We start from the raw sequence: 20,050 nt of genomic DNA on the forward strand, positions 1-20,050 counted from the left end.
TATCTTCTCACATGAACTTAATTATATTCAGTAAACAAGACCTCTTCTGAAAATTTATCAGGGTTAAAAGATATAAGCAACTAACCTTCATGACCTCTGCTTCATTTTCTGAAAGAGTTAGAAAAAAAAAGAAAACAAAGATTTCATAGATAGAGCAATTTAATGATGTTCTGGAAAATGTGTTCCATTCCTCCTTTTGTCACTTAATCCAAAGGGATTTTGCATTCATTGTTTTATAATGTGCCTAACTCAGAATGTAGCCTCAAATTTGCAAAAGCTAAGTGATCATCACAATGACCGAAATCACTGACAGCTGAGCCTGGACCCGTAAAGAACATCACCAACCACAAGAAAGTACATTCTTGACATCTCTAACTACAATAGACAGCCAAAACTGTTGTACGCTTTCTGAACGGATGCCTATTCTTCAGTGCTCTATCTGTAGATTGAAGTATCGTTGCTCTTTGGGAATACTGTAAAGACAAATAAAGATTTCCAGAGTGCTCTGATACTACAGTGATTAACAGCATATAAGCACCATGAAGAAATCACTGATTATCTTTTCATTCACAAAGAATGATGAATTGGACTGTATACAGAAAAGGCGTTCTGCCAGCACTATCATTCATTCTGCATATTGAACAAGACAGAGTCTTCCAGAGATCAGTCAGCTCTAGTTCAGGAATAACTTCACTACAGAAAACTTGATTTTGGAACCCACATCTCTAATATTAGTATGCATAACAGTTATATAGATTTGACTGCCTTAAAAGTCCACACAAAACCATGAAGTCCTTTTCAGCATTCGTTTAACACCAATACCACAATTCAGGCATTTCAACAATAGGAAAGATTTCAATAGGAATATTTCAGCTAATAAACCTCCCTAAACATATTTACTCCATACACAAATTCTGCACATTTTCACTTCCAATCTTCGCTGATAACTCAGTTTAAAATGCACTTCTTAGCAGATATACACATAAGCTAAGCAGCTATGGCAGTATATAGCGAAGTGTTCTCAACAGCCGTGAGAAACAAGTATGAAATGCTTTAAAACCCTCGGTTTCTTTACATTATGACCTACCTCAAATTTGTTAGTTGTACTGATAGGTCAGTCATACTGACTTAAGCAAATACATTTCACACTGTGTTGCAGTAAGCAAGCAATGCAAAATCTACCCATTCTGTAACACCAAAAGCAAGAAAAACAGAGATTTCACAGCAAGCTCTAGCTGATAGAGAAAGGTTAACTTATTAGCACCCTTTTCTGATCACACACAATTCTTTGACTTAACTTCACATTGCCATAGTACAAAACTGAGACAATTTTCAGTAAAACAGAGTGTGCATTCTAGCTACTCTGATGATACAAAAGAATCTCGATATGGTCATATGCATATATATGCATAACCATTCTAAGGGGGGAGCTTTCACTCTCCTCTGAAAGAAACCCCAAAAGAGTCATTGCCAAGTGTATCTTATGCACAGACCTTAGTTACAGAGAGGTGACCAGAATCAAACCACAGCCATGTTGAAATAATACCCTAAATTGTCCATTTCCCATGCCATATTTATTGCAACTTACAGTAACATGCTGGCCACTGGGGAGGAGTGAAAAAAAATCAGCCTAATGCTGGTTCTTGCTAATAACAAGCCTTTTACTTAATACATTAGAAAAGTACATGACAGGAATGGAAAATTAATTCTTCAAGCAATGAACCACTCCAAACCTAAAGTTCAGTACACCAACTACTGAAAAAGCTGACAAGTACAAGAATGGTTTGTAGTAAACGCAAAACTCAACAGGGGCCCTTCAGATACGAGCATGAAAAAAAACATGCAAGATGTTTCCTCAGAGCTACATACAAGAGTTCATGTTTTCCTTTCTACGAACCCACTGTTTCCTGTCATTCAAAACAATGCCACGTGGAAAATCAGACACTAAAAATTATCGATCTTTAAGATTTTGTAGTAAAACAAAACAAAAAAAACCAAACAAACAACAAAAAACAACAAAACAAACAAAAAATGCCAAACAAAAAAACCCCAGTCCAAACTCCCCACACTTTAGTCAACCTAAAGTTATGGAAAACTATTTATTAGCAACAAATGTAATATTTCTAAAATGAGATGGTCTAATAAATTGTTCTAAATCCCTCATTTAAATTGCAGTTTTGTCAGATTGACTTAAGCAGCAATGGGGATCCCAACAGAAAAAGAGAAGTGGCCATAAAAGACAAGAGAAAACAGATTGCTCTGAATTCAACTGCCATCTTAGACCAAAACCAATGTTATATAATTCTAATATCTGATTTCTGCTAGTTTTAGATGTCAAGTGTTACTGTGATGCTCAGTCAACCTAAATATAGGAAGAAAAGAGGAAAAGTAGATGTTAAGCAATGAGAGGACACACACAGAGCCCTTAAACAGTGGTGCTCTGTTGAGGCTGAGAACACTGATGGATTAATGTGAAAAGAAATGAACTAGCACACAGAGGAATTTGGAGAAGTTTTGCAAAAGAAGTTACTTGAAATCACGCTAGAACATATCAACAGCAACAAGAAAGCAAAGTTTTGGTTCTGGACACAAGACTAATTTAAATGTGTTTGAATTACATGGCCATCTTCACAAATCAAAACACTGATCTATTGTAAATTGAAATTCCTGCTATGAAAGAAAAGTAGCCCATTAACATCAGGTACGGTGAATCAGAATAAATGCAATGTTGAAACAGCTTATTGGAGCAGCATGCTAGTTTGTACTCAGGAAACTGATCTCCTGCTTCAAGAAAAGAGTATAAGAAAAATCGTTCCAGGGAAATTCTTTTCCATCGTGAAGTTACGTCATTTCAGGAAGACTGGCAAAATCAGCAGTGAGCAACATACCTTTCAGACAGAAAGGAACTTTCACGAGGAGAACTCAATATTTGACACGTCTGTAGGCTGGCAGCAGATGAGGATGGTAGTTGACCCGACTGCAACTTGTCAGCATCAGATAAATCTGCATCAATTATCACATGGCTGTCTATGTATTTTCTTCCAATTTTTGTCCTCAGGACATTCGTCAAGGTAACTGTGGGTTGCCTGCCATATATATAACAGTAAATCATAAATACTGCACTGAAATCTAGAGAAAGAAACTTCTTGTTAAATTCCTGTATCTTAGAGGCTTGACAATCATCAAACATCATTACTTCCCATCCCTTAGAGACAAAACAAAATCCCACTAAGGAACTTAAAACCCAAGGTAAGCAGATAAACACAAAAAAGCAACAAGAGACCAGGTTAAGAAACTCCAGCCATATTAATTTCACCTTAGCCAGATACAGTTCACACTACATTGCCTGTAACACATCATCTAAGTATTGTTGAAAAAAACCAGTAAATATCTCTAAAGAGCTTTCATGCAATATCTATACACATTTCTCAGAACTGTGAAGTAAACAATATTGATTTTCCTATGAACAAGAAGCCTCCAGTAAAACAGACTGAATTTTCTCAAGCACTTAGTCAGCAGGTAGAAAAGTAGCACACATACAAAAAGGTAGCATTAGATTTTTTTCCCCTTCCTCAACTTCCAGGTGGCATTCTATAGCAGGGGTGTCAAACTCATTTTCACAGGGCAGGGGGGTGCACATCAGCCTCGCGGTTGCCTCCAAAGGGCCGAATGGAATTGGAACATTTATACAGTCCTAAAATTACATTCGGCCCTTTGGAGGCAACCGCGAGGCTGATGTGGCCACCGGTGAAAATGAGTTTGACACTCCGGTCTACAGAATAGCAATAGCAAGGCTCAGAAAAGCATCTGGAAGAGTTAGAAGAGACAAGCATCAAAAATAAGCTAGCCAGAAATATGAAGATGCCCACTTAAGCACAGATTAAGAGCAGCACAATTTATTCCATACAATGCCACTGCAGCCAGTTTGTTGTATAGTCCTTCATTTGCCCACTTAGTTTCTCAAACTGGGATTTAAATTCGATCACTTCCATTGCAGTTTATTTTGGATGAGGATGTAATGTCATAGCCTTTTTTGAATCTGTCATGAACAACAGTGTCTTTGGGGTATCGACTGCATAATTCTCCTGTTGTCTGTATTCATCCACAAAGCACACTCCAGCACATACTGTGTGATGCCTAGGGAGCACTCAGATCTCCTCTTGTGCCAAGATGCAGAGGCACACAGACAATAAGCAATGAGGGTATGATTAGAGAGGAAAAATCTAATATAGAAGAACACTGTAGTCTGGATGTAACCTTCAAAAAAGAAAGCCCCTAAACTGTTTATCAGCAGCAGCTCAGAGAAAACTCTGTGAAAAAAAGCATTCACTCTAGCTATACTTCTCCCTGGGTATCTGCAACTGAACACTGCTTGGGTGGAGAGGGAAATAGTGGATTTGATACACTTTTCTTCTGACCCTTTATGCCAGTTCTCATATTTTCAGGAGTAGTCTGAAATGGTTAACAGTGAAAATACACCTTGATACCTCCTCTGAGAAAAGAGGGCAGGTAAATACAAGTGTACTCTTCTTCTCACAAGAATAAAAAAACCCCATATATTTTGAGAGTCAGAATTAATTGGTCTTGCCAGTACAGAATCACCTAGGAGCCATCTGATTAGAAAAGCCACTACAGCATGCTTGGCACCATCTCTCAATAATTATCAAAAGGAATTAAATCAAGTCAAATGACACAAGAACGAGAATACAGTTCATGAACAAGACGGCTGTGGTACAATAAAGAATACTTTCTCAGAAAAAAACTGTAAGGAGAATTGTTTTGTTTATTGACGAGGCAAAGACAACATACCTTTCAGACAGAAAAAGGCTTTGGAGAGCAGGGTTTAAAATTTGCTGTATCTTTAGGCTGGCAGCAGATGATGAAGGTGGTTGATCTGACTGCAGCTTGCCAGCATCAGAAAAATTAGCACCAGTTTTAGGTTGCATCTGTGTGTATTTTCTTCCTGTTTTTGTCCACAAGACATTCGTCAAGATAACTTTGGGTTGCCTGCCATACATATAATAATAAATTAATAATAGGGTGCCAAGAACTTCTCAAGTCACATTAATTCAACGAAGTTTTTCTGAGTTTGCTGTCTCTGCATCATACCTTATACCTTCAGTAGAATTAAGTTTACTTCCCAGACAACTTACAAAGCAGCTCTCTTTGGAGAACAGGAATCACAAACAACTCTCAATCAGGACAGCCTTTCCAGGTCTCTTCTTCTGGCATCAATGACTAACACACCCATATGTGATTCTGAAGAGGTTAACTTTCAGTGCAGAAGCATGCAAATTTTGGTGCATCTTTTTTATTGTGAAATGTCAGAAGTGCTGCCACTATGGCCTTACAAACTGTTTTGAAAGCATACACTTGATCATCTTAAGGATATGAAAAAACCACTCATTGTGACATCTTATTTGAGAACCATGAATATTATTGGTTCCCATGTCACAGAATACAATATTGCTGGGGAAAAAAAAAAAAGCTAGTACAATATCTCAATTTTGCAGCTCCACTTGATTTCTATTCAATTTCACTAAAGAAATGACATACAATTATGAATTACAAAGTTAGTAAAAACTCCTTATCGAAATTCTTCAAACAAATAGCTACACTTAGCTGATCCTGCTAGATCGGTATTGAAGTCTTCGCAATAAAGAATTAATTCTGCAGCATGGCCAGTAATTTGGACAGTTTCCTTCTAAGCTGATAAGCATTATTTATCACAGATAGTTTGTCAGGATTGATTTATTTTCAAACAGATGAGAATTTGACTTGATTCCCAGGGCTGGTACTAAGAGGACACTGAAGTTCAGGCTCATTTGTTGGTTTTACAAGATTACTGAGGCAAGAATTGCTTTTTCTATTGTATGTCTTAAAAAACAAACTAAAATGTTCACATTGTAGAGCAAGAATCCTTCTTTTATAGCTACAGGAAACCTCTTACTACTCATATAGCTGTCACATGCATGCTACAGTGACATATCTTAAGCAAATCACTGCAATTCCTCAGTGGTTTAACAACTGTGCAAGCAACTTTAAGAAATTATAGTTATCCCACTGACATGCTGCATTCAGCTCAAAAGCATGGTCATTAATACATGGTACCTAGTAGTAAACAAATCTAGGTATAACGTGAAAACTGCTGAACAGATATGCTTGAACCTAAAAAATGATTTGGAACTGCCACACTAGTGAAACACATTGAACTTAGGGAAGATGTTTCACATAATCCTTATCTTTTGCTCTTTCAGTAGTTGCTGCATGTTGAAATTTCTTTTCCCTGGTTACTTACCATGTTAACAAGCTTGGAGAACCTGTATATAAGCTATGAACACTGCTCAATCTTATAAGATCTCTGTATCGCTCACTGCCACAATGTGTATGCTGTGAGCTGCTTTCTCTTAGAGCTCTGCTGTGCATTTCCTAGACCACTGGTTTCCAAACTTTTTTTTGATCATTCACCTCTATCAGTAAAAGTATTTTAAGCATGCACCTTCAACATGTTTATTTAATTATCATTTATATAGATGTACTAATATGCTAATATTACGTACATTATAAAACAAATAGAATTTTTTAAAAGGATGCAATAAAGATGAAAAACATTTTATTTATTAACTGTACAAAAAATATTTCTTTCCTGCATCCCAATGGATTGCCTTGCACACACCACACCTTGGAGACCACTATCTAGACAGTGGCCAATAAACCTGAATGGTTCCCATTCATAGCTAAGTAACTTAAGATCAAGTGAAGTCAGTTTCTTCCACTCTCAGGGCTTTTCTTAGAAGCTTCCCAAAAAAAAAAAACAACCCACACCAAAAAAAACCCAACACACACACCACACAACACTTAAGTGGTAAAGAGATAAAGCTTTGTCTGAAGAAAAAAAAAATAAACCACCACTACACCAAAAATCCCCACCAAACCAACACGAAAACCTAAGTTAAGACGCTCTGATGCCAAGAATCTGGACAGAGGAGAGTGTTATGTAAGGGGTGGGTCCTAATTAGCTGTTGGATACACAATCCAGGGTTTCTGAAGTGAGACATTGAGTCTCTGAAGGCAATGAGAAATCATATGTACAAAGACAGTCTCATTAGAAGGCTGACCTAAACCACAGAAGTTCTCCAGAATGTTTTAGACAGTCAGGAAAAGGCAGGTCTACATTTGTGCTTTTATCTAGACCTGTACATACCCTATGATTACTAATGCAAAGAACTGTTGTTTTTAAGAACGTATTACAGTCTGAGAATGTGCTTCCAACACTGCAGACCTAAAAAGGGTTTGTTCTACACTCCAAAGATCCAGAGATTGGAGTTTCATTTGAAGATATGCTTTAACTGCTGAAAAGCTTAGAAAGTAAATACTGGTCATGAGGGGCAGTTTAGTAACACTTATGTCTTACATTGTGGAGCCCAACTGTAGTGGCCTAGTAAGCATACAACAAGCCTGTAAAGTGTTCTTGATTTAGCAAAGGAAGCAAGAGACTTATTTTCTATTGAAGTGCCCACTAAGTCAGAAGTTCTAGCTTTTTTCTCAGCTTCTCAAATGTTCAGAGTTGATACATTAACCATAGTTTAATATGTCAGAAGAGCTTACAGTGACCACTTATACATAATTTGTAGTTTGTCCAACTGTGAGGTATATTAGAAATAAGGAATATATAAGCAATATCTAAGGAAAGAAAGAAATAATACATTTAAGAAATGGGATAAAAATTCAGCTACACAAGTACCTATTAGACTGCTAAGAAAATTTATAACTGCTAAAGCAAAGGCAATTTCAAAGGCATCAAGTAACTCAGGCAAATTCATCTTAGGAAACTAGATATCTACTCTTGTGTTTTAATTTCCTCCTTAAAGGTAAGGAAGACCCAAACTACTTTAGAGGTCCAGTTACTAAAGGGCTGTAGTGGAAAGACATTTCATATTTTGAGGTCCCAAAAGAGAAGCAGCAATAAAATACTAAGCCAGATACTTCCCCATTTCCTCTAACAGGACTTGAAATTACAAATTGAACCTTGAAGTATCTAAACAGCATTTTTCCTCCAAAAACATCAGTTGCAGAGATGGGCCCTAGCAATATGAAGATGTGAATCAGAAATTGTTTCTCCATTAAAAAACAAACAAACAAACAAACACACAAAACAAAAAAAACACAACACCAAAACACACACCACACACAAAACATACAAACAAAACATCACTATTAAAAATAGTTACTTGGGAACACCATGAGACAACATGAATGTGTTAGTCTATACAAAACACTCTTCAGCTCTCCTCAGCAGAGGAGCATGCTGAGTCTAACAGCTTGTTTCCCACATCTAAATTCTTTCAGTTCTCATTGTTCCATCTTGTAGAAATGCCAGATTTTTTAAAAATTCTATTTGTCAAACACAAGACGCTGTTATGAAATCTTACTAAATTTAGCCTGAACTTGCAAGGTAATTAGTCCAGTGGGAACACACATGGTTACAGTCTCTATTTTAATTCTATGTTCAGGATTTGTAAAGATAACAGAAAAGATTCCAACCCTTTAGGGTCTTTAACAATACCATTATGATAAAGCCCATAGCAGGATATAACAGAATCAGAATTTCCAGTGAAACTGGATTTCATTACCTATAGTTTGTTGGCCACCTTGGAAACTCAGGTTTGACAAACTTTGCTGACATTCACATGAGGCTAGACCTTGACAGGCGCCAGGCCCCTCAGTAATTTGGCTTACTGATCGCTACCAGGTACAGAATTTGTAATGTTTCGCACTTCTTTTATTTAAATGGGGTTTATACATTTTAAGCAACTATCTCTGCAAAAATGATCTTACAATTTAAAGCACGTGTGTGCCTGTGCAACTAGCTTCACACTAGAAACACGTGCAAAGAAGAGGAGTCCCCAACACACAACAAGGAAGAAAACAGTATATATTTAGCTAGTCTTAAAGATATCAGTGACAGGCTAAGGCATCACTTCTTAAGTAGCATCAGTTTTTGACTGAAGACCTTGATAGGACAACTGGTTGTGACCTGATCTTCAGAGCTGTATAGTGGCTTCAGAGCTTTCATTGGCTTCCCTTTCTAAAGAAGGAATGGCATCTGGTGGTACTTCTTGAAAAAAATCAGACCATTAAGACTGGGCATAAAACAGATTCAGGAAAAAACCTCTACCCTTAAGGCAGTCTGTATATTTGTAAATGATGGTTGGGACACAGATCCCTCAACTACCTGTTAAATTGTCCGCAGAATAAAATATACAAGTCATACAAAATACATTTCAAAAGACAAAAATTAACATCAAGCAGAAAAAAAGCAAGCGAAGTACACATTAAAAGCAAGCCCCACCAGCAGACTCAGCAAGTAACCTGCACAACAGCAAGACTGGAGGCATCTTGGTGAAGGAAAATCAAAGGCAATTATTTTTGTTTCTAAAGCAAGCACCTACCTTATGCCCTCTTCTCTACCTCCACAAAAGAGAATAAAAATACACAAGCGAAGGTAATGAAAACATACTTACACATGTAAGGATGGAACAGACAAAAATATATATATTATGAAAAACACCATTAGCTGCTCCTGGTGAGTCTCAAATCACTTTTCACTGGCAAAAAAGGATTATCCTACCTTACAAAGTGTAAGACCAAAAGCTATTAATTGTTTGTACCCCTTGGGGAAAGGGTTTGACCTCTATTTCACTCAACTATCAGAGATGCTAGATCCAGTTCCTTTCTCAATTCCTATATTTGTGTATACAAGAGTGTTATAACCAGTAGCTCAAATTTCTTCAAATTTGTATTAGAAAGTGATCCAAATGAGACCTGTAGGCTACTGACTCCTTTTGGAGTAAATTATTACTAATTGTCTATACCACCATCTTCATGCCTACATTCTTCTACCAGTAAATGCAAATTCTGGGAAATAACTATTTTGACAGTGGGATGCCACATACCATGTGAGGGTCACCCCATCAAGTCATAAAAGCTGAACACCTGTCCTGGGTTTACAGAATAAAGCCACTGATAAACTTAAGGTATATTCAGCTATCTAAGCCTCTGCAGTACATGCACAGCTCAAGAGGTCCTTGGCCTTTCAGAGCTCAAAGGAATAACGTGATGCACCATCATTAATGGGAAACTGATTGCCACATTCACTGACTACACTCTGAGAAGAAAGCCTCTGCCTGTCCTCCTACTTCAAGGCCCTGACTTTTCATCAGCTGATTAGAAGTCAATGTTTTAACAGCAAACATGAACATCCCTACTAATCTCCTTGCTTTGCTGGACCAGGAAGTTATTACTGCCAAAATACACTTGTCAGGGTAAAGAGATCCAGTACATAAATGATTGCCACAAAATCCTGGCTGCTAACAGGGTCAGTACTTGATTCAGCCACGACATGTATTTCAATTAACATTTAAAATATTGAGCTGAAAGAATCGCACACATCTGAAGTACTTTTCCCACTCTCACCATAAAGGAAACTTGACAGACCAGGATGTTGTCAACTATAGCATTTACAGCTTCAAAATTTTCTTGGATAAACACTTATCTAGGTGACAGCTTCACAGAAGATGATTTTAAATCATTTTCCATAATCTCAAAGAAACCAAGATACTTGTTCCTGGCAACAGAGAAATGGCACAGTCTTATTTACTCGCTTAGGTGTCTTGACTAAAACACAAATGTAAAAACCCTCTAGTTTTTTCTGCCTTCCCCTACTAATTATCATGTTGCTTGTTTCGTCGTTCTTGTGTGTTTGGTTTTTTGGGGTTTTGGTTGGTTGGTTTTGGTTTTGTTGGTTTTAAGAGCTGATAAAGCCATCTTAATGACTGTGGACTAGAGAGCAAAAAGTGACAAGAAAAGACAATCCAGGAAACTTCTTAAATATCTAAAATACCTAGGACTAGAATGATAATTTACACTTGGAGAGTAATGAACACCATTCAGGATTCCAAGCAGCTCAATTAGCAGTAATTCCTTAAGTGTTGCACTCCCATTCTGAAGTTGCAGCCTTGCGTTGTGTTAAAAAAAAAAAAAGCAAAAGTTATGGTTGCTTCCTAATTCACAATGTCATTAAATCACTGAAACATGATTATCTGAAAGTGGGCTACCTAACAGCTTGAAAACACAAATAACCAGCTAGAGACGAGGCATATTTGTCTTCAAGAAAGACTACGAAACTCTGAATAGACAAAGAAAAGAACTAATTTTGACATGACTTCTTACCCAACTGATTCTTCATCATTAGAGTTGGGTCTGTCACAGTCCTTTTGCCTTTTTCCTTTTCTGGAAGGCTCTCTGTTGTTGGCACTTGACTTCCACTGAAATAAAACAAATAAAATTGGCAGGTTCCAACAGACAAATATGTCAATGGATACTACACTACAAAAAGGGAACAATGCCATACATCAAAACAATGCAAGTGACCAAATAAAGTAGAGCCACAAAGAGTATGTAAAACAATTTTGCAAAGAATGAATCTGATTGATTTAAAGCACCCATGTAGCACCTGATCTTGAATGGAACATCTTGCTCCGAAAGAAATTTGACAATACAGGACAATTCTATTATTTCCCTACTCAGAGGAGAATTATCCCAAACAGGAATTTAAATATTAGGCCTGTTTTACAAAATCACAAACACACAAAATAACCTCTGCTTTCTTTAACTCCATGCATTTAACCTGTCCTGGGTTTGTTTAAAACAAGGCCAGTCCTCTTTTAGTGAATTTTCCTTTCAGCTAAGTTCTTCTAAGTAACTGTGCTTTTCTGAATTTGGCTGCATGTTTTTCAGACAATGTTTGCTCCAGAGCTGATAATGGTAGCAACAGCATGCAGAAGAGGCTAGGTTTAGACTTATCGCTATGGCAGCCAAGGTTACTGATAAATTTTGCACATCCTGTAAGTGACACAGGCATATTTGCAAGGAAGCATGGACAGAACAGGTGACTAAAAATGACCAACTAAGCATTCCATCCCATACACGTCATATACCCTATAAAAGTGGGACATCACAAGGGTCTTGCTTTCTTCGACCCTGGCCAGCATCTGAAGAGGACCCTGCCAGTTATGCTTGTGATCCAAGGCCTGGTTCCAGATCCTGCATCCCTGAATCCAGTTCCGGTTTACTGTGGAATCCAGCCCAGGACTTCTAGGTACTTGCCCTGCAACTGCTGGAGCAATGCCAGCTCCAGGGCAGGCCACTGCTGTCCTACCCCAGGAAATTCAACATTACTTTTGTATATTGTGTATTATTTTCTCTATTTATTAGTAGCATTAGTAAGGCATTTTAAACTTTCAAATTTGCAAGCCTCTCTCCCTTTTCCTCCTATTACCTTTCCTTCGCGGGGAGGGCAGGGGGTTAACAGAGAGCACCTGCCACAGTTTGTCACCCTGCAGTAAACGGTAACAAACCAAATTATATTCCGCTCAAAGACATAAAATTCTGAGAAGGAAAAGGAATTTGAAGGTTTGGTACTTGGATGAAAAAAGGAGGTTGAGGGGAGGCCTTATTGCACTCTACAGCTATCTGAAAAGAGGTTGTAGTGAGGTGGGAATCAGTCTCTTTTCCCAAGTAATAGGGCAAGAGGAAACGGCCTCAAGTTGCACCAGGGTAGGTTTAGATTGGATATTAGGAAAAAATTCTTCACAGAAATGTTTGTCAGGCATTGGAACAGGCTGCCCAGGGAAGTGGTGGAGTCATCATCTCGGGAGGTGTTTAAAAGATGTATAGATGATATTCTTAGGGACATGATTTAGAGGTGGACTTGGCAGTGCCAGGTTAATGGTTGGACTTGATGATCTTAAAGGTCTTTTCCAACCAAAATGATTTAAAAAACCCTACAACACTAACAACAACAACAAAACCCTTCATTTTTTCCAAATTCTCTTACCTTACCAGAATGCACTTATATTTTCAAATTAAGCAAACAAAGCCCCACCAAAACATAGGTTTCTAGAATTGCAGAAATGACTATATCTCCCTCTGCCATCACCTCCTCCTAATCTCACCTCACTTTTTTTAATGTAAAAGATAATAAACCAGATGTTTGAGAATTATGCCAGTCAGGCTGAAAGCAGACAAACTTATGCTCATTCCTGTTTAAGTGTGGAGTGAACAGGCATCTGAAAAATTCACGTCCACTTGTATTTTACATTCTGTAGTGAAGTTGAGAGGTGCATCCCAAAAATCAATCTTTTCCCTACCATAGGGGCTGCCTCTGTAATGGAAAATCATCATTAAAACAGCTGGCAGCAGGAAATTGACTTGAAGGTGCTTTCCCCTCCTCCTGCCTTCAAACATCTAGTTCACCTCATAGCACTGATCTTCAAGCATGTTAGAGACCTACATGCACAAGTCACTGAAAGCTGCACAAAGTTTCTCAAACGATATGAAGAAAACTCTGGCAGTAATCAATGCAACCTGGACAGATCTTTGTGTGGATAAAATAGTAGTATATCTTTTAATTATGATACCTCATTAGCAATCTTTTAAAGCAGAATATAAACACTAGTTGGTGTTTAAAGCATAGGAAGCCTTTTACCACATGGACAAGTCTGAAATACACAGACACAGGTAAGAAAAATAAGAAATGGAAAATTAGACAATATACAGGAAATAACAAGGAAAACTTTTTTTTTTTTTTTTCAATTTAGCAAAATGGCTAATCACTGTTTTAATAGAGTAAGAGAGAAAGAAAGGAAGAATTCCATACAAGTGTTGTCTGGCTCTGCCTAAGAGGCTGCTGCTTGTAAGGAGACTTTACTTCAATTTCAGAACCTGAGAGTAATCGGATGCTCTGCTCACTTGAAGAATTAACAGTATAGAACACAACCACGCAGTGAGTTTGTATTGCAGCATGCTCAAATGAGCCGGCCTACCAAGAGACCTGGGTCACATCATCACCACTACCGTAAGTCAGAAACACATTCTTAACTTCCCTCAACAGGTTTTTAAAAACTCCTCTGTTTGTCCAGCCCCATGATTCTGAAAGCACTAAAATGAGCAACAAACTCTCAACGCTGAGCTGAAAGAGTCAAGAATAGAAAAATACATTTCCAAAACTTGGCATTTTAAAAATGCTTACTGAATTTGGAATGGATTTATAGAAGCAAATATTTGCTTCTATATGTGACTGAGATGGTCAAGACAGTCATTTAAGATAAATGGCAGAAGCACTCTTACAGTCTTTTGGTCTTAATACTGAAATCAGTTATTTCTGTATTAGTACCTAAAATTCTGTCAAAAATCATACAGTACTTAAGATATTATCTCAGAGTTTAAGATCTTGGATACAATAATGACTGATTGAAAAATCAATATAAAAATTATTTCCCTGTCATAACAAAGAGTTTGGTAACTGACGTAAATAAAACCTAAAAGTTCAGGAATCAGAAGGCAATTAGCTATATATATAGATATATAGGCATATATAATTTGCCTTTAAACTCACGATTTTCAAGATAATTTCGAACTACACTTGAAGAACAACTCTGCTTTTTAATGATTTGCGTTAGCAATACAGCACTGAGACTTCCATTTCTGTAACTGTATGCTTGCAGGGAGATTTCAGACCTATACACTTGCCTCTTTCCAAGACAATTTGGGTCGGATATGGGTCACAAAGCAGCGTTTAGTGTTGAGAAAAATCCAGCCTCCAAACCAGAACACAAACCCCATGTAACATTCTCCTACAGACTTTTACACTCCAAAGAACAACTCTTTACCTCTTTTAAAGGGTAGTCCCAATGGTGGGAGCCTGGAAGCCTTGCCAGAGGCGACTGAACTTGGATATCCTCTGACTTGGTTTTCTTCTTTGGTATACGAAACTGAAAACAGATGATGTTACACACATGATAAAACTAAATTATCCACAGGTGCTATGAGCTGACATACTGCCATGTACAAAGTTTTCCTAACTGTCAGGCAAAACAACAAAGTTGCAAGGGAAGCACTGACCTGTGACTTTAATTTGAATGCATTCCTCATTGATGCTTGATCCTATATCATGTATTATACCACATAAGGAGCTAGTTTTAACACATGAACTGTCTGAAAAAGCTCTTCCTATTTCATTAACTTCACAATAACTTCAAGTGTGTACCCAAAAGGTGAGAACCAACCTACTGGCACTTATTTTCTCAGTTCCCTCTGATTTGTTAACACTCTAGTTTAATCATTTCAGCTTAGAAGATGATAAAGAGAAAACAAAATAGCTGAATGTCATGATGACTGTCTCACCAGATGTGCTCTGTCAAAAAGAAAATTCAGGATGAAGAGCAATTATATCTTAGAATAGTACGAGTATTTTGGAATGATAGTTTAGCATCAATACACTACAATGTACTCCAAATGGTATCAGCTATGGTCATGGCCAAGCTTCGCAAAAATGGAACCAGGGTTTCAAAAATAATTACTGAAAGATAAAGCAGTAATTCAGAGAAATTTGCCAATCAAGAAAAAAAAATGTAGGAAACAATGATCATTCATTGAAATTCAAAACAAAAACAGTCAAACTAAATTCTTAGCAGTTCATCAAGACAAGGAAAGAGGGTGACATTTCTTATCAGTTAAACCAGTTAAAATAATATCAACTGAAAGAATAAAAGTGCAAGGATTGTCATTTCTCCAGGTATTCCGAGAAGCAAAACCTTACACTACAAAAATGACCAAGTTAGAATGTTTAAGAGATGGAATGCAACATTTACATCTTTCAGACAACTGAGTCTGTCTCAACCAGGAAAAAGCTGAAGCTACTCCATATGATGCTTACTGTCAAGTGTATTATGAACTTAACTTGTAAGCCACCAGAGGCCCTACCTTGCAACATGAAATTACAAGCAAGGACTCTAGAACAGTGACACTAACAACTTAATTATTAACACAGAAACTGCATTCATTAGCTCTGTAGGTAGTCCTTCAGACTGAAGCATACTGTACCATGAGATAATCGTTCAGTTTTTCAGTTTGAATTGTAAGTGCTCTTATTCCTTCTCTACACTTCTTTGAAACAAAGATTTATTTTTTTATTAATTAGACCTGAATTTCTATATAGTACCCCGAACTGCTTTTGCTGGTCAAACCTTGTAATAACAAATACACCGTTAATAACAGATTCCTCAAAGTATAAAGGATGTAAACCTTACACACAGGCAACAACTTCTAATGTAAGTACCTCCCTTCTCTTTCAATCAATATTTAAGGATTGAAATAGACATTTTCCTATTCAAGAACATCTGCAATTAGATTGCTTGGTTTCTGTGGGTTTTGTTTGGGTTTTTTTGTTTTGGTTGAGGTTTTTTTTGAGAAGTGGCCTATAAACATGTGGTATCAGTCAGAATGCATTCTTCTGATCTACACCTTAATGGTGAGGTGCAAATTTCTTCCTTCAGAACTCCACCTGCTGCTTGACTAGTGGTTGCTATTATGAGCTTCCTAAGAACACATCTTTATCTAAAATTTTAACATGCATTTAAAGTTACAGAGGTTCAGATAACCGCGTATAATAACATAACATTACATTGAGAACAGGCAAGATCAGACTCGGAAACCAGAAAGAGGCAGAGGGACAGACAGAAAGGGATAAAAAGCACAAGATATGTTCATCAACAAAATTTCCACCTCACTGTACAATACCTTCCCAAAGCTTGCACTCATTAAGAAGATAGTGTTTTGCAGTGCCCGCAATTAACTTATGGAACAAGCACAACATCAAGCGCTAAACAGCGTAAGTCTGTATCTACAGTAAGTGCAAGGTATGCAGTTGCTTCAGCTTTTCCCTAACGGAAAGTGACTAACTCAACACGTACTCCTGCACAGACACTCCTCATCTAAACCAGCACTACTCTTCTGAAGGTTCCAATCTGTAGGAGTAAGGGTCAGAGAAAGTGCGTAAACAAGGTGCTGGAAACAACTTGATTTCTGAAACACTAGGCAGTCCATACCTTACTCAGTCAAACCAGTTGCTGTGTTTACAATTTTACACCAGTGCTTCCATTGCTAGAAACTACTATTAACAGGGATATTTTAGAAAAAATAAACACTAGCATAAGTAGTCTCTGAACACATCTCTGCAGACAACTACTATCTAGCTGCTCTACTTACTTGAGCATTACTCTTAACATTTTAGATGTTAAGTTAGGTCTTCAAATATCCTTGAGAACACATTGTTTACGAGAAAACAAATGTTAAGCCTACCATATATTAACACATGTTCAACAGCAGATATTGAGCGCTACAAGAATAAACTGTTTCTCAGGAAAGAGTACTCCAACAAAGTGAAATCTGGATCAGTGGAGAATGAATTTAGTTATGCAAATGCATTAGGACACCCTAGGATACCCACAGCCTCAAAGTAAATTGTTGCAAAATGTAGAAAGACTTACACTGACATGACTTGAAGATGATGTTTTTCCTTCCATGATTTTCTCTACTGAAAAAAAGATATAAAATAAGTTTATTAATTTGTGTTTTATTTATTCAGAGGGAAGCAAGACCACAGTAGTATGTAACAAGCAAGAATAAGATAATCATTTTTGAGCAAGCTAGCACAAAGAAAACACATTCACAGAATGGCTTTGGTTGGAGAGGACCTGTAAAAGATCATCTAGTTTCAACTCCCCTGCCATAGGCGGGGACATTTTTCACAAGATCAGGTTGCTCAAAGCCCTGTGCAGTCTGACCTTGAATACTTCCAAAGGCAACCCCACTTTCTCTGAGCAACTTGTTCCAGTGTCTCACCACCCTTCTCAGAAAAAATTTCTTCCTTATGTCCAACCTAAATCTACCCTCTTTCAGGTTAAAACCATTGCCCCTTGTCCTGTCACAGAGGAGCCTTTGGAAAAAAGTCATTGACAGCCACAATACAAGAAAGACGTGCTTGGGCAAGGCTCTGGATTGTCAGCACAGAACTGTTAATAAAAATTTCATAGAATCATTTAGGTTGGAAGAGATCTCTTAACTCCACCTCCTGGCAAGCACATAACTAAGAAGCAATTCACGTTTTGATTATAAAGTGAAAAGGAATCACAGAAGACATCTATAACACTACAGGAGCTCCGAGAACAAATAAAATTCAAGGATTCCTGTGAGCAGATAACCTTCTTTCTCCGAGGAAGAACACAGCTTCAGAGTCCCAGCGTTCATAAGGTTTATCCTCTTTATAAATACACTGTACGACTCCAGTGTAAGACCTTCAAACGTTACGGCTAGTTTGAAGTCTCTCAAGAAGACCTTTAAGTTCGTGTACTTTCATTTAGCTCAGCGGTTTTTCAGTTTCCAGCCCTGGTACAGGGAACAGCAACACCTATTACCTACTAAAGAAAAGTGAAACTACTGCCTATTCCAACACCCGCAAAGAGGTAAAGCTGACGAGCGCCGGCATTCTGACAGCTCCGGGGGTGAACGGAGGCACCACCCAGGGGCTGCACCACCCGGGCTGTCACCGCTTGAGCCCGCCGGCGGGGCAGAGCGGGGTCGCCTCGCACCCCCAGCTCCCACCTCAGCCGCCGGCTCCTCCCGCTGGGCTGGGAACGGGCTTCTCACTGACAGGCGGACAAACACTGAGGGTCAGCGATGCCGCGTTTCCACTGTCTCGGCCTCCTCACAGAAGAGCAGCGACGCCGCCACTCCAGCCCCCACCACCCCTCCCACCCCCGGCGTGCCCAGCCCCTCACCCGCCCTCCCCTGCCGGCTTCGCTCGTTCGCGATACCCCGTGCGGCACGGACAGCGCGGCCAGCAGAGACACCGACAGCACAGCACCCACCGGGACGCTGCCACCAGCCCCCCTTCAGCGGCTAAAGAGCGGGGAGAGAGCGACCCCAGCAGCACCGCACAACACTCACCGCCACAGCTGCGCCACTCTTGTTTATCTAGGCCCCGCCGCCGCCTGCGCAGCTTCCCCGGGCACTTCCGGGCCGGGCACTGCTTCCGCCCGGACCGGGAGGGCCGCCCCGCCCCGCAACGGCTGTAACCGTCTCCCCGCCCTCTCTCCCGCCCCGTAACGGCTGTAACCGTCTCCGCAACAGCCTGTCCCTGAAGCGCTGGCCCGCAGCTGCCCACGCTCCCCTCCGTCGCGTCCCGCGGGCTCCCCGACCGCCTCCTGCCTGCCCCAATGTCAGCCCTGCGAACCGCCCCCGGCCCCTCCCTCACAGGCGTGCCGCGCCGCTTGCTTGGGTCCCGCCTGGAGCCGAGCCACCGACGGGTGGAAGAAGTGTAAATGGCGTGAGAGTGTCACAGGTGTGCTGTCACACACGTGTCCCTGCACCTGACAAACTGATGAGCAGCAACAAAATTAGCAGTTCTGTGAACACGACAAGATACAGCTAAAGAAAGCACGGGCTAGCAAACGAAATACTGATTTTTGTGGAAAGAATCAAGAGAACCTCGGCATTTTTTAAGGGGTAATAAACGGCCCAACCCAGTCAGGTTTAAATCGCACCTCGCCAACCACTTTTCCCTCATGAGCCCCTCCCCGCCCCTGTTTCAGTCAGACCCCAGGAGGTGGGTTCCTCCCGGGACCGGGTTCGGCTACCGGGCACCGCTGGGCGCCCTCCGCAGCCCCCGGCAGTGCCCTCATAAACCCAGCTGCCGCCACGGCTTCTAGCCGGGAGCCCTGGAATTCCTCCCCCAGGCAAGTAGAGACAATTTTTTTGTGGTGGTCGTGGTGGTTTTGTGGTTGGTTGGTTGTTTTCTTTTGGTTTTTGGGAGTTTTGTTGTTGTTTGGGTTTTTTTGTTTGGGTTTTTTTGTTTGGGTTTTTTTGTTTGTTGGTTTTTTGTTGGTTGGTTGGTTTTTTAGTTGGTTTGGTATTTTGGGGTGGTTTTGTTTGTTTGGGTTTTTTCGTTTGGTTTCAGAGCAGCTTCAGACTGGTTACTTTTGCCTGTAGCTTTCTGTTTCGCCTTCTTGGTAGTGCCTTTATAGCAAGTAATGGGAAACTGTGCAAAACTAGTTTTGGTAACTTTGTAAGTTTCACACCGAAGAGGTTTAGCTTTAACTTATGGTCAGGCATAAATTACAAACGTGAGATGTTAGGTTTTAACTTGGAG

General features: G+C 39.4%; 2 protein-coding genes across 6 annotated transcripts in view; one reads left to right on the forward strand and one right to left on the reverse strand.

The window, feature by feature from the left end:
- SENP7 (SUMO specific peptidase 7) overlaps positions 1-18,930 on the reverse strand; it is a 43,108-nt gene extending 24,178 nt beyond the window's left edge. Inside the window, exons 1-6 of one of the 5 annotated variants that reach the window (XM_065654030.1) lie at positions 18,850-18,930; positions 17,397-17,437; positions 14,733-14,834; positions 11,233-11,327; positions 4,810-5,007; positions 2,889-3,086 (exon numbers count right to left, since the gene is read on the reverse strand). In XM_065654030.1, the coding sequence (XP_065510102.1) occupies positions 2,889-3,086; positions 4,810-5,007; positions 11,233-11,327; positions 14,733-14,834; positions 17,397-17,426 (623 nt within the window). In that variant the 5' untranslated portion in view covers positions 17,427-17,437; positions 18,850-18,930. Of the gene's footprint in view, positions 1-2,888; positions 3,087-4,809; positions 5,008-11,232; positions 11,328-14,732; positions 14,835-17,390; positions 17,438-18,104; positions 18,138-18,766; positions 18,785-18,849 lie in introns of those variants that run through there. The other 4 variants (XM_065654008.1, XM_065654022.1, XM_065654016.1 and 1 more) reach the window with 4 other exon arrangements.
- On the forward strand, positions 17,577-18,977 carry LOC135993022 (serine/arginine repetitive matrix protein 1-like). Its single transcript, XM_065642632.1, has 2 exons — positions 17,577-17,585; positions 18,264-18,977. The coding sequence occupies exons 1-2, from the start codon at positions 17,577-17,579 to the stop codon at positions 18,975-18,977; spliced, it is 723 nt and encodes a 240-aa protein (XP_065498704.1).
- Positions 18,978-20,050: the final 1,073 nt, after the last annotated feature.

The sequence above is a fragment of the Caloenas nicobarica genome, chromosome 1 (genome assembly GCF_036013445.1).
Source record: "Caloenas nicobarica isolate bCalNic1 chromosome 1, bCalNic1.hap1, whole genome shotgun sequence".
Lineage (NCBI taxonomy): Eukaryota > Metazoa > Chordata > Aves > Columbiformes > Columbidae > Caloenas > Caloenas nicobarica.